This window comes from Eufriesea mexicana, unplaced genomic scaffold (genome assembly GCF_001483705.2).
Source record: "Eufriesea mexicana isolate 0111107269 unplaced genomic scaffold, ASM148370v2 scaffold124, whole genome shotgun sequence".
Lineage (NCBI taxonomy): Eukaryota > Metazoa > Arthropoda > Insecta > Hymenoptera > Apidae > Eufriesea > Eufriesea mexicana.
This window is the reverse complement of record NW_016908357.1, coordinates 884,656-899,424: the sequence shown is the minus strand read 5'-3', so window position 1 is coordinate 899,424 and position 14,769 is coordinate 884,656. Positions and strand designations below refer to the sequence as shown.

The 14,769-nt window shown below is 54.2% G+C and overlaps 2 protein-coding genes across 4 annotated transcripts in view; one reads left to right on the top strand and one right to left on the bottom strand.

Moving 5' to 3' along the window:
* dtn (transmembrane protein 132C dtn) overlaps window positions 1–14,769 on the bottom strand; it is a 52,760-nt gene that overhangs the window by 11,021 nt on the left and 26,970 nt on the right. For all 3 annotated transcript variants that reach the window (XM_017911288.1, XM_017911290.1, XM_017911291.1), the window contains exons 2-3: window positions 7,059–8,175; window positions 1,592–1,735 (exon numbers count right to left, since the gene is read on the bottom strand). In XM_017911288.1, the coding sequence (XP_017766777.1) occupies window positions 1,592–1,735; window positions 7,059–8,175 (1,261 nt within the window). The remainder of the gene's footprint in view (window positions 1–1,591; window positions 1,736–7,058; window positions 8,176–14,769) is intronic.
* On the top strand, window positions 340–1,468 carry LOC108555564 (uncharacterized G-patch domain protein DDB_G0278987). Its single transcript, XM_017911292.1, has one exon. The coding sequence runs from the start codon at window positions 411–413 to the stop codon at window positions 1,095–1,097; it is 687 nt and encodes a 228-aa protein (XP_017766781.1). The 5' UTR covers window positions 340–410; the 3' UTR covers window positions 1,098–1,468.

Sequence of the window (14,769 nt, the reverse complement as noted above, 5' to 3'; positions counted from 1 at the left end):
AGCGCGAGAGCGAAGACGACCGCTATTCGGCTACGTCGATACGTTAGACTTTTACGACGCAGCCGCGCTCACTGCGAGAAGAGACGAGAGAAACGAACGTGGAGTATCGTCTCGAGGAGTAAAGCAATTTACCACGACTCGAGATCACGTCTACGAGAAATATCGGCGCGCGGTTGTATCGCGATCCGACGATAATCCAATAACGGATTAATCTTGGCCGGGCGAGCGACCTATCGGCATCCGCGTTCCCCATGAGTACCACTGCTCCCTGCTCGATACGTCAGTCCTTCTTTCGATCGAGAGTTTATCAGCCGCCCGGTCGGAACCGCTATATAAGACCGCCGGAGCAGACGAACCGAACAAGTTCGATATCGCGAATCGAGCCGGTGAAATATCATCGAGAGCACGACATGCGTTCCATCGCGTTAATAATCATCGCTCTGTCCGCCGTGCTGGCCTCCACGATCTTCATCGAGGCTCAGCCAGTGGCCGACGAGGCGAAACCGAGGGCGCAGCAGAATGTACCGGAAGTTCAGGCGAACGTGGCGGTCGCGAAGAAGACCCCGGACTCCTCCAGCGAGGAATCCAGCAGCAGTAGCGAGGAGAAAACTGGGAAAGCTGGAAAAGCGAAGAGAGAAGTGACGGATGTCGTGGAGACGTTGATGGAGGAAGAGGAAGAGGAAGAGGAAGAACCTCCCGCGAGGCTGGAACGATCGGCCAAGAAGAAAAATGACGACGACCGCGACTGCAGTAGCAGCAGCAGTAGCAGCAGCAGTAGCAGCAGTAGCAGCAGTAGCAGCAGTTCTTCCAGCGACGACGACGACGATGACGATAATTGCAAAAAGTCGAAGAAAAAGAACAACGACGACGACGACGACGACGACGACGATAGCAGCGATGACGATGATTGCAAGAAAGGCAAGAAGTCGAAGAAAAAGGGCGGCTGCAACGGCAATGACGACAGCGACGACGACGACGACGACGACAACGGAGGGAAAGGGTGCAAGAGGAGAAAGTACAAGAGGGACGTTGATGGACAGGGCAATGTTTCGGTGAGCAAGTCCTCTTCCGAGGAGAAAACTAAACCGTGGCTGTAACACAGTTGATCGAAGCTCAACGAGCAGCCTCTAGCGTAGAAGATAATTTTCGTACTTGATCCGTGGAAAACGAGGAAATTCGGGAAGATTGCACGAGCTGAGAAGAAAAGTTATCGGGGTACATCCTATGGCCATGTTGACGAGGGAAAGAAACGCGTCGAATGTCGCAATACGTATGTTGTTTACCGCGCATTACTTCTCAGATAGCGCGAATTCCGTGACCGTATTTCGCCGTTCGACGATCCAACCATGTAAAATGCGTCGCGGTTTTTAATATCCGTCGTAAGCGTCCGCTTATCCACGTATGTATCGCGCGCGCCGACGTATCTCTTTTCGAAAAATTGTCGCAATAAAGGAAAATTACACACGTCTCACGACTAGTTTTCATTTCCCGTTCCGACCTCGAGTCAGTCGTTGGATTTTTACGGGGAGGGGGGCAAAAAATAACGGCGAAGATAAGGAAAGCGTGGTCGGAAAAATCGTGACGCACTTACGCGCTTGGCAATCGCGAGGCATTCTCCTTTCGCCTGGCGATGAAGGTAGCGATCGTGTTCTTCGCGTTTATCTTGCTGTCCACGATCCAGTCCGGATTACTCGACGAGGCGTCCAAGATCTTCACGCCGGACTTCACCCTGGCCCTGAAACATTCGTCAAACATACTCGATTAGAGCGACGTTAATGGCGACGTCGATAACTCGATCGTTCGGTTGGCGCCGTCTGTTCCGCGAATCGGAGATAATAACGCGCGATTTCGATCGGTGGCGGTTGCCGAGGAAAATATTCCCCTCACGACTCGGGGATATCGCGAGGGGGAGAAAAAACTCGGCGATTAAAACGCGGCGATGGAGACAAACGGATGAAAGGAGGCGAGGAAAATAGAAAACGGAAGGCGAAAAGAAAAGGGGGAAGCGTTCGAACGCGGAAAAGACGGAGCCGCGAACGGGTTCAAGGGTGAAATAATTCTCCGGCGCTACTTTTTCCGATAACCGTGAGCTCGGTTCTCGCGCGCGCGATCGATGCACGGCCCGGCAATTATCGGCTCAACTCCTTGGAATAATGCGACCGACCGGGCACACCTCGTCGACTTTTCCAGCCCCTCGGTTCTTTCAATTATCCTAGCCGGCTGCAAACGAAGCGTCACCTTCTTCGTGCGTACCTATCGGATTTCCGTTCGATCGCGTCTAGCCCGTTAGCCTGAACGCGGCACACTTTCAACCCTCGCCACGGTTCTCGCGCTCGTCGTTGCAACCGCGCGACGCCCTCGTCCGCGATGCAACCACCCCCGGAGTGCCGTCGTTGCGCCAAACCTCTCCTCTCCTTTAAACTTCTCCGTACGAATATTTTTATTTCTCCCCCCAGTCGCGTCGTTTTCGTCTCCCCTCGCAATATCCGTCGCAATATGCCGCGGAAAAGGAAAAGTTCGGCCCGGTAAATGTGCGCGCGAATGAAAATACGGCGCGGCGTGTACGAATCATCCTCGTTCGTTCTCGACGCATCGGGTCGCACCGCGAGCCTTATCCTCCCGATTACAAAGTGCCGGATTGGAAATTGAATTTTCTCGAGCGCGATAAAATACGGCCGACGAAGGTGGCTATTCATGGGAACGGGCTTCGTTTAGACAAATCGTTTGCCTGGAATCCAGGCAGCCTATATATCGCGAGTTTTCCCTCCCCCGCAGCGATGGCGCGCGACGTCGATCATCCACTCGACGTGCCCCTCGAACGCGAGTGATTCGCAGTAACGCGAGCTAGAAAATCTGCCTCGCCTGTTCCTGTTTGCGCGTGTTTGAAAAATATTTTTCGCTCGTCCGATTCGATTACGGGTCGAGGGTCATCCTGTGTAAAAGCGCGAGCATGACGCGATAACAAAGATATATCGGACGTGACGTCGCGGAATATCAATAACGCGGAAAAATCCGGATGAAAGAGAATTGGGTAAAAATTAATCGAAAGAATTGAAACGGCGGGGCGAGGAAGCGAGAGGCGAGAGACGAGAGGCGGAGGGTGGCGGGTCGATTGGTCGAGCGGGATGACGCTTCTCTCGCATGGTTTTCAACGAAATAACGTCGCTTCGAGTTTCGAGCGATATCGCGCGGCGAAAGACGTCCCCCGGTGTTCAGCGATGCCGCAGAAATGCGGGCAATCGTTCATCCGGCGGCCGTCGCGTCGCGGTTTGCTGCGCAAGATTGCAATTTAAACGATCGGCTCCGTGGAGACTGGCACACGCTTGGCGAGCCGCAATATCGAGAAGTTAATAATGAGAGATGTACGCACTGCATCGGCAGCCGACGTAATTAAAACGTCCCGAAAACGCGGATTAACGGCAGTCCTCGGCAGTCCTCGCCGGCGAACCGCTCCTCTAATGCGTTTTAATTAGCGGAGCGACGTGTTACGCGCGAATCGCCTGCGCCACCGCCTAATCCTCGTCGTCGGAAAAGGGAAAAAGAAGGAATATTAATCCCCGTCGTAATTAAACGCCGCGACAGCCGTCAAAGGGAAGCGTATTCCCCCTAGACGATCTTCGCCGCGGCCATCGCGGTCTTCGGACCTTACGAACGAATTTTCTCGCGTCCAACCCAGGGTAAAGTCGATCGGCGAGCTTCGCGAAACGGGTGGAAAAAGCTCGCGGTGGTCGTGGCCACTCGAAAGGACGTTTGCCCGGCGTCGCGACGCCGGCTCGCCTACGTTCTCTCTCTCTCTCTCTCTCTCTCTCTCTCTCTCTCTCTCTCTCTCTCTCCGAGTCTTTGCTCCCGAGAATTCACGCTCCAGTTACGTGACCGGGTCACGGGGTCGGTGTTACGGGGAAGTTACGATGCGCGAGGATGCTCGCCGTCTATCCGACGCCACGCCAGATAAATATCTACGCGATTCTCTCTTACTCCGCTCCTCTTCTCGCTCGCGCGATTCGCCTCGCGCTATCGCTCGAGTATCGCCTAGTTATTGTTCGCCGGTCGTTCGCGCGGGAAACGAGGCGCACCGGTCTTGCATCCACTGGGGAGAGAGTCCAGTGTTATCCGGTGTACGAAAGGACGCAACGCCGGAGGTAGGGAATTTTTGCGAATTCGACTCGAGACCCGACGTGGATGAAATTTTACGCAACCGCGCGGCATCCTCGTTCCTCCCTTTCGCTACCGGCGAAAAACGCGCAGCTAGATTTTCGACGTTTGTTCAACGTCGTTATTCTTCGCTTTGGGGTCAGGTAATACTCCCGGTTTCCTCGTTGCACGCCAGCCGAACCGTAATTGGAACGAATCATTCCTCCGCCGTTATTTTCGCGCGTTTTCCCCGCGAATCGGCGTATTTTTGATGCTCCGGGAAAACGCGAGCTTTGGAAAAGTAGCGGCTCCGCGAAATCGATACGCGGTAGCGGCGTGGTGCACGACGCGGACCATCGGTCCCGTGAATTATCCAGAGACCGTCTCCCCGGAGCAAACAGCGTCTAGCGGCACCGCGCGGAGCTACGGGGTCGGGCAAAACGGTGGTTAATTCGATGGAGGATGCAAAACAAGCTGCAGATTCGATTTGCGGGCCCGCCGGGCGAGTAAGTCTTCCGCTTCGGCCTCGTTCCCGCGAACCAAGCAGCTCGGCTGATCGATGATAGGCGCTGCCGAACCAGACTCTGGTCAAGGGGAACGAGAACGCGATTTTTTCAAATCGAATTACACCTGGCCGAGGCCGATTATTCGAAGCAAACCGACCCCCCCGAGCTTCCCCGGCTAATCGAGTTAAGTCCGCGTTAGGGGCAAATTAGGGTTGCGAAAGGTTGCGGGAGTACGCCGGTTAGTCGCGATATTCACGCGCGAGCGAAAAGGCTAGCCGCTTTCTAGCCGAGGCAAGGGTAAACTCGCCGGTGTGCCGATAGGGAGAGACAAGAATTGGCCGGCTTTTGAAAAGAACCGGCGACGCGGAAGAGAATAGCTGCCGGGAAGCTTAGCTCGCCCTCCACGCGCAACGCGACCCTCTGTCCAGTGCTCGCAGGCAACCGGCATTCCGTCGATGCAATTACGAGTTCCAATCGAGTTATTTCCGCGGGGCCATCGGTTGCCATTTACATACAAATCGGCGACGTGCAAAGCGGTCGGTTATCGCGCCGATCTCGACAGGCGGAGGCAAGCTTTCCGGATCGCGTTGACGAACGATCGATGTCGGCGTAACGGCCACGATTTATTCCATCACCGGTACCGGCTCGTGATCGATCCCGAAACGAAACGACGTTTTCCCGGTCTCCCGCCGTCGAGAGAAACCCTCGCTCGATTAAGCTACGTCCCGCTACCGATAATTCGCCCGATAATTACCGTCGAAACGGAGAAAACGCCCGATGCGCCGATCGGCGCACGGTCCCGTCGCGAGACGCGCGAGGTACTCGCGAGCGGATCGGAGTCACGGGATTTACGGATAATCGCGGATGGTACAGCTGTAAACGTCTAGCCGCGAGCGAGCACCGATTATATAAAATTCCTGGCTGACATGGGAGCCGATATCGTAAAAATAAAACGAGGATACTTCGAGAAAGCTTCGAGGCCACGGTACGAAAAATAAATCGACGTTTTTCAGATAAGACCGGAGGAAACCGGGCGAGCAAAAATTCTTTTATCTCGGCCGAGGCTGAATAGCGCGTGTAAACTACGCTCGCAATCGAATTTGCAAGCACGTCGAGACGACGATGGCGCTTTTGATTCCTCGTTAGGGAATAGGCTAATTCGCCTAAATAGACTTTTCGTGCGAATCCTTTCGCGAAAATTGTTTTTCGTCCGAGCTATTTGCCCCCTGATCTTCGTAATCTCCTAATCTCGCCTACGAATCGCGGCGCGCTACGTTCGGACGGAATCGAAACGGAAAAAATTGCCCCGTGGAAATTGATTCGATTCGGCCAATGGACTCGTCGGAATCCTACGAGGACCTCGAAAGTTTCGTTTCTCCGTTCGAGAAAGTACGCGAGGTAACGAGACGACGCGAAACCTCTTGTTCGTCCCCCTCGAGGAGGGACGAGGGTCGTTCGCGTTGGGAAAAATCGGGCCGACGGTCCGGGTGACCCGTGAACTTAGCGTTTCGCAGCGAATCGGACTCGATAGCAATTATCAGGCAACGATGTCGACTGGGAAAAGAGGTCACGGTGAAATTGTTCGGAGTGGTCGGGGACCGATTACCGTGCCGCGAATCGCTTATGCGAGAACGAACGAACGGGACGGCGAGGACAAGGAGCAGGAAACTGCTAGAGAGTTTACTAACAATGGAAAAGTTGTAACTTTACGCGGCGTGCTTGACGACTCGTCCAATTAGAAAATTTTTGTCCCGCTTCTCCTCCCCGTCCCAGTTTTTCCCCGAGACCGCCCGCCACTCCCCCGGGGGTGCACTAAAACAGTTTTCGAGGACGTACGTTGACTCGCGCGCGAACGCGAGATCCCGCAAAAAGGGAACAAGCGAGCAAAGTGAATTTCAACTCGGTCTTTGCCGTATATTTCTTCGCGCGTTTTCACCGTTCAGCTGCGCGTATTAACGAAAAACGAAACGCGAGTTGCCAAGCGTGTTCCGGCAGCGACTGTCTTGAACTTGAACCGCGGGTCACGCGGAGGGGAGCGGAACGAAAAAGCCTCGCAAACGTTTTGACTCCGCGTGCAATCCCGAGCCACGTTGTCAGCCAAGTTTTCCCGTTGCGAAAAGTGCTTCGTCTTTTTCGTAATTACTTTTCCAACGGCTCGTAACTACGCGGAAAAAGGAACGCAACGAATCGGAGCAACGCCGGCGAAAGCTGCAACCGGCCACTCCGCCGTTATCGCTAATTCGTTATTACGTAACTAACTTCCCGTTGGGAGGGAAAATCGCTTCTCGTCCGCCGAGATCCCCGGTGTAAAATATTTTCAACTACCTCGCGACGCGAAACCGTTTTATCGCGGCTACTCGCGGCGACCGTGCGATTACGCGCGAGGGATTAATAACGAGGACGGGGGGATCTCTGTCTCACCTGAGGTAAACGGCGATGACGACCGGTGACCTTTCCTGCCTCGAATCGGTAGTCTTGGACGGATGCAGGAACGCCGGAACGTGCAACCGAGACCTCGGATAAAGGGGACCATGGGGTACCAATAGAGTCAACGAATCGTCGGCCTTGAGCTCCTTGTAATCGACCCGGTTCGGAGACAGGGGCACCTGACCGAGCGGCGTGACGGGTTGGATCTGAACTCTGGGCCTACAGAAGCCAGCCCCGTTGTCAGGCGTGCCAGCCTCCTCTGTCCGTGGCTCCAGCACCGAGTAAGCGACCTGCACGAGCCTGGGCAGGCTCTTGGCGACCTTGACCCGGCCGGAAGCGTCCGGAGGAGGTAACGGTGCCCACCAATCGGCAGGTATGGTGATCTGCGCCAGGCAAACTCCGTTCTCTCCATCGGGACTGCAGGCTGCCGTTAGCGCCGAACCGGAGGATGAACTGGAGGAGAAGGAGGAGGAGGAGGAGGAGGAGGAAGAGAAGGAGGAAGAGGAGGAAGAAGAGGAAGAGGAGGAGGAGGAAGAGGAGGAGTAGCTTCTGCCGTTGTTCCTGTTGGCGGTACTTCTCGACGGAGTGGCCAGGCTCGCGTGCAGGACCACGCAGACTCTTTGATGTCGGGCGAGCAACAACTGACGCCTTCCACCGGCTTCGCTTCCGGCATGAAAAAGTACTCTTAGGACGGGCGAGTCACGCGGCACGCTGTTCCCAACCAGATGAGCGGACATGTCCAGATGACGCGCGCCCAACTCCTGCGCGTCCAGAATCGTAGCAGCCGTCAGGTTTCGCCTCGTTTCCGGGCCAGGCAACGCGTCCAACGGATCCGGAACTATGTAGCGTGCCGGTACGGTCTGCTTCGTGCTAAACGGTCCATAGATCGCTCGAACGGACACGGGTTCGCTCGTCTGAAACACCGTGAATTTGTCTATCGAGAAAACGGAGCCCGGTGGCGGAGATGACACTCCGTTGGATAATGTCCCCGTCGACGGAGATATCGCCGGAATGGAATCCCCTCTGACGGGGTAGTACTGCCTCGGTATGTGCTTCAGAAAGAATCCGCCGTCCTTGTTCTCGAAGTGGAACTCCACCGAGGCCGCCACGTCTGAAATCAAACCACCATTCGCATCACTGACCACGACCGGGACACGGAGTGAAAAAATATTCCAGATCGAAGGACGATCGGTCGATGTGCCACGACTACAATTCTAGTCGTTTCCACGGTTTTTCGATTAAACTCCTATCTCCGTGATTTATTACCTTTTCGTTTCTTTCTTTTTTTTTCTTTCTTCTTTTTCCGATACTTCTTTTTTTTCCCCCCGTTCGTTATCGTCGAATCGCAGCTCTCGAAAAGCGTACGGACATAACTGGTTAGGGCAGTAAAATATTTAAAGGTATTTTTTATTACACCTTTTAACGCGCCTTGCGAGAAGTCGTGTCCATTTTATTTATCCGACGTACAAAGTTTCCATCGACGCGCCCCATCGGTGCGGGCAGTTTCGTGGAAATGCGCGACCATCGCTGCTGGCCACCTTCCCGGCGCGTAACTAGACGAAATTAATTCAACGGGATGCGCGCATTTCACTTGACGCCTTAATAAATTCACGATACGCCCGAGTGTTTGTATTACAAGCGAGTAATTTCCGGGATTTATAGGCCGCGTTGAATTAACATAGAAACGAACACGGCGAATCCCCCGAGTACGGAAGAGCTGCAACTCGGAGGAACATCGCGCTGTTCGATTTTGGAAGCTGCGCGCTGTCCGGCTTATTACACAGGGGAATCTCGCGCTGCCTGCCTGCAGCGTGTCGCGATAAAGATTTGCCAGATAAAAGTTCGAGTGGAAAGTCGTGTAGAAATATCCACGATTTCGCAGATACGACGTTATTTTCGTAGCGGTATCGGCCGGCTCGCAAGCGTCCCCGTTCGATAAATCGAAAAATTCGTTTCGCCGGGCTGATCGAGAGTCACGGGACAGTTTCGATAAAGCATAGTTGGAAAATTTCCCAGGCTGAAACAAAGTTCGCGTACTTATGCGCGTTCCGAGTCCGCACAGGTAAGCGGGAGAAGTTGTAAATCGGCGAGGCGAGACGGCACGAGGCGAGGCGAAGCGAGGCGAGGCGAGGCGAGGCGAGGCGTGGCGTGGCGTGGTGTAGCGTGGCGTGGCGTGGCGTGGCGTGGCGTGGTGCGGCGCGGCTGCGCTCGATCCGGACATAAATTTCCGGGGAAATCCTCCACTAAGCGCCAGCTGCCCGCACACCCTCTCCAGCAAAATGGAGGAAAACGCGCGGAAAGGTGAGGCCAATTCAACTCTCCTCGCTTATCTTTCACGCTACTCGCTCGTTGCCTCGCTCTCTCCGTTTCGACGTAATTTCGCCCTTCTTTTTTCCCTTCTTCTTCTTCTTCCCTTCCCTTACCCGCGTGGTGATATACGCGTAAAGAATTCGTTTATCTCGCTCGTCGACGTTCACGCGACGTCGTAAGTTTAATAGGGCGCGTTATCCGGATCGTTTGCGATCGTGTTCAAGACTGTCTGTAACTTTATTTCACATTCGAGGTACAGTGTTCATTCGGTCGGGGACGATGATGGTCGTGGCACTGCCAGTCGCTCGCGATTTCAGTACTCCGGCACGTCGAACCACTGGTACGTTTTCGACTTGGTCGTGTCCAGCTGGTACTCCAAACATTGTCTACGAAAGCTGCGAGGAACGGTCCACTTGGAATTAATTCGATTTCGAAACGAAATTCGTTTTCGAACGCTCTCGCGTGGTTGCACGGGTATTCCGTGGAATCGATGGAAAACCGCGCTTAGACGTCGAGTAAAATTACACTTACAAGGTCTTCCGTTTGCAACGCACGATAGGATAGTCCAGCCGGAAGCACTGCGTGCCCAGCAGGTCAAAGTACATGCGTCCTACGGTGCCGCCCATGCCGTCTTTCGATTTGCGAAGACAGAGGAGGAACGTATCGTCGCAGGAGCAGCTTAACCTGTTTAAGAAATTCCCGATTCGTTCTTCCGTTTCCTCCTCGCTCTGCCCCCCGTGACAGCGCGCGACGTTTCGACCTCGTTCTGCCGCGGGTATTTGTCGAAACGTTGGCAATTAGAGCAACTGCTCGAGGCAGGGAGCAGCTTCCCATTTCCGCCGGTAGCGAAGCCTGTGCACCACGCGACCAATTTATCCAACGTTGGCGAATTCGACGGGCAACGAGAGCCTCTGATCTTGACTCGGGCCCCGTTCGATATTCACGGCGAGTGATTCATGCGAGGTAGCAGCCGGCTAGGCACGCCTACAACTCTCGCGCAACGTTACGCCTAATCGCGCGCAATTTCTCACCGAACGCTGGACATTCGGTCGGGAAAAATTCCGCGTGGGCGTTCACGCGAACCCGGCATTACCGCGATCGTTAACGTTCCGCTCGCAACGCTCGCAACTACGATAAAACTTGGACCACCGTTCAACGGCCTAGACGTTGCGTCAGACCTGAAAACCGGCGGCGGTGGTTGCTGCTGCTGCCGATTCGTATAGTACACGCGGCGTCCTGGGAAAAGCGCGCACGCGGAGCGAGAAAAAGCATCGCTTCGAGGAAGAAGAACTAATTTAAAGCGGCTGCCTCGAGACGCGACCGTGCCAGAAAAGAAACTTCTCTCGTAGCACGGCACCGATGCCGCGGGCTTCGCGTTAAAGGGAACTGCGGGAGAGCGAGGAAGAAACGAACAAAGTTGCGAAGAAACCTGGTGTAGAAGGCCTTATTAGTAAGGCCGTGCTTGCTCTCCCCGGAGCTCATTAAATCGGGGCACATATCGTGGGTCCGGCAGCACGCGTCCGTTTGGTTATACTTTCCCAGCTCGTTCGGGTTCTCCGCGACGTTACCGCTTCCGCACCATTTCGTACCTGCCGGAAGGAAGCTTGAGAGAAAGAGGCGAAAACTGGTAACGAACGACCGATGCACCGATATCGTCCGGATCTCTCTCTCTCTTCCATCACCCCCTATATATATATATCCCTATGCGGCCATTGTCGTTCCCTTCGTCTTACCTGGGAATATTATTTGTATTCTCTCCGTCGGTCCATCATCTAGGAGGTTACCGTCCTCTCCGAATTCCCTATACTGAATCTCCCATGCGTGAACGCAGACGACGCAGAGGAGGGCCCAGAGGACCAGCCCGGACGACGATCCCATGACGCACGCGTGATGGTAGAGCAGCAGCAGCAGGCGGAAAAGAAGGTGGAGAAAAACGAGACCTTAAGGCTCGCGAGCAGCTGCCTCTTTGGGAAAATGTCGAGAAGCAAGGCGAAAAGCGGTTCCTTCCGGCGGTATTCAGGGTATAAGAGCGCACTTTGCTGTTCCACGGGCTTATATGAGAAAGACTTCCCCCTTTTCGACCCAGTTTCATTGCATCTAATCGTGAAAATTACGCGCGACCATCAACGCGCGTCCACCTACGATAATGGTCGTCCAACGAAACTCGAAACGCGGAAAAACAAGTCCGGAAGTGGACGAATTCGAACGAATCCCCGTAGTCGGTGACAGGAATCCGGAATAGCACGGGACGCGCATAAATTTAACTGCCGGCCAGCGTAATTTATGCGGCAAGTTAAAAGGTAAACAGCGTGCGTGCATGCGCTTCGTGTTGGTTATTAACTTTTCGCGGTGCGAAATAAAACGTTGCGAGCGTGCGGCCGAAACGCATCGATGGTTTATGGAGGTGGTCGAGCACGATTCGAACGTCTATATATTTTAATGATCTCTGCCACGTAAATTGCTCGTTAGTTCAGATAACGAACGAACAAAGAGGGATGAACGCGCGTATCCCAGCAACACGTGTCCCTTTCTGCCTCGCGCTAGCCAACGAGAAATCCGCGATAAACGCTGCACCGATCGCGATGAATCGCGATTCACCGCGATACATCGTCGACGTCGAAGCGTATCGAGCACGTATACAATCGCGAAAACGTCCATACCGTCCATACCCGACTCTAGTCGTTATCGTTGCAGGGATCCTCGAGGTCCGGACAAAGAAAGTGCCTGATGTTTCGCGGTCCGACTAGTCCGTCTTGACGACGACCGCAGTCTGCCAGCCACACAGTCACCGCTGTAATGCGATTTGTCGACACCGGTGCACCGATTCCGTCTACTCGAAACCGCGTCTCCAGCCGGTCTTCCTCTACCTCCTGTTTCATTCTTTTCAGAAACTCGGCGAAAGGGTCGGGTGGAGGAGGCGTCGGGACGCGCGGCGTCTCGCGAACGGGCTCCAGACACTCGCAGATACCGTGAAGGATACTTTCGAGCCCGATGGGCTGGTAGTCATCGATTTGCTCGTCCATCGCCTTCTCCTCGTACTCCTCTTCGCCGTACAAAACGTACGAGTCGTCGTCGTCTCGATCGTAAATGCTGTAGCCTCTGTCCAAGAGATGAAAATCGGGGATGGTAGCGCGCGGCAGCTCGACCGCTGCGACTTCGTCGACGGCCTTTCCTTCCGCGATCTCGGACTAAACGAAATGGCTCGTTTTACCATCGCAGAGGCACGAAAATTACGCGCCTCGGCGCGATTCATTTTTTTTCAAGCCTCGAAGCAAACGCGCCTTCGGTCGGGAAGCAATTCGGAGATTACCATTTGCTCCGCTGCCAGAGGAAAATCGTAGCGTTTAACGAACGGCGAGCAAACAGCAAACTCGTTCCCGCGGCGAAATTGAAGAGACACGGTTTTTCGACGTTCCTCGGAATTGGGAAATCAGGTATCCGATCACGAGGTGATTTAACGTCCGTTGCCGTGCCATAATTAAGCCAGCGGGCGCGTTTATCGAGTGCTTGGATTTTTTTACGTCACCCATTGCCGACAAGTTTCGCTGTATTCCGTTCTCCATTTACGAACCTCGTCCTTTCGCTTCGTCTCGCGATCCATCGATCCAACCTCGATCTCGTCCCTCGGCGACGAGACGGCCGATGGTCGGGGTATTTCCCCGACTTCGGAACGTCTGGTGTCGATAACGTAATCCTTCGAAAACTGCACCGTCCGGGAAGATCGACTTTCGCTCGGAGTGAATCCGCAAACATCCACCAGCCCGGCGGTATCTTCGTCCTGACGGCAGGTCGATTAAAAATGACAAGTTTATCCCGGGGAGAAGCGACCACGGGGAGGAAAAGCGTGCCCGATAAAGGCATTTAATTGCCCGCCCGGGCATCGGTGTACACCGGCTGTTCCGCGGATTCGATCGATTTTGACAGAGTTTACCCGACGATTGCCGGGCAGAACGAGGCATCCGCTAAAATATGCTACAATCGAAACGACGTTCTGTAAATTTGCGCTACGCATTCGCGATTCGCCGCTTACGGAGGCCGCGCTGGAACACGTCGAAACGCGGTGGAACACGGTGGAACAGCCGGTTCGACGCATCGAATAATTATTTCCTCGGTCCCGTTTCGATTGCGCGCGATTCCATTTGCACCGGTGCGTTATTAACGAAATTATATTTGGTCATCGCCGGGAGAGAGCACTCGATGCTCTCGCGGCGCCGGGTTTGCTCTCGCAGCCCTTTCCGTTCCATTAATCGTCCACGAGTCCGAATAGCCCTAAAAATCATTCGCCACTCGTGCGCGAATAAGCTACGCGCCAGTCGATGATCTTCGACGGGATTCGACTGACTATTGAACGCGGCGTACGTGCATCGTCGTTTCACTGATTCGATGAAAAACGGGATTACCTCGTGCACGGTGCTGGACGGGGTTACGTATAATCTCGAGTCGGACGTGCCGGGCTGCTCGCTAACGGGCAGAGAAAGCTCCTTCGTGTCTTCTTCCATTATCACGCAGGCACATTCGCCGCTGCAATCGAGTTTCGCCAGATATTCGTACAAACGGACAAAGGTCCGCAGAGGTATCATCGCGGAGCCGCCTTCTGGCTCCTCCGTCAGCAATTCGCACACGTATATCATCGTTTCGAATAGATTCTGCGGGGGCAAGTCACAAAGGGTGTAGGTGAATCGGCGCGAAATTGTAGCCGGCAACAATGGCGGGTGATTAATTTGATTCAACCGGTAACGATGATTCATCGATTCGCATTAAAGTCCGTGAATTAAATACATCCCGGAGGAACGTTCCCTCCGGGGAACTTTATGTATCCTCGACCGATCGTTAACGCTCCGCGGTTCGCGCGCCTGCGATACCCTTCCCCCTCGTCACGTCGTCGGGTCGCACGCGACGCATCGCCAAGAAAAATTTAATCAACGAGCGGCTCGTTTCGTGTCGGACATGACCACAATTGCGTACGAAAGTCGCAAATTGTCGCGATACGAAACGCAGACCGGGCCCCGTTTTTCCTTTCTCATCCGCGATTACGTTTTCCACGATCGATCCTCTTTATGCGGCTCGAGAGGTAATATTTTACACCGATAAACGACCACGCGACAACAGCTGTCCTCGTTTCGACCGATCGTTTACGGGATAAAAAATGTCTCGATTTATGCCAGCTTATACCGCGATACACCCACGTAATAAAAACGCTTCTCCTTCATCAATCACGGGATCTACGCCGTGCGTCTCGCGGAGCAGCGAATCGATTAACGACTCCTAGGGCACGCGATAAAGATGACCCACCCGCGAGGAGAGCTTATAGGCGGGCTCTATTTTCGGTATTTCATAGGAGAATGTCAGGCGGGAGGTTCTATTTTCGGGCCAGACGGCTTACCTTAGCCAGGAA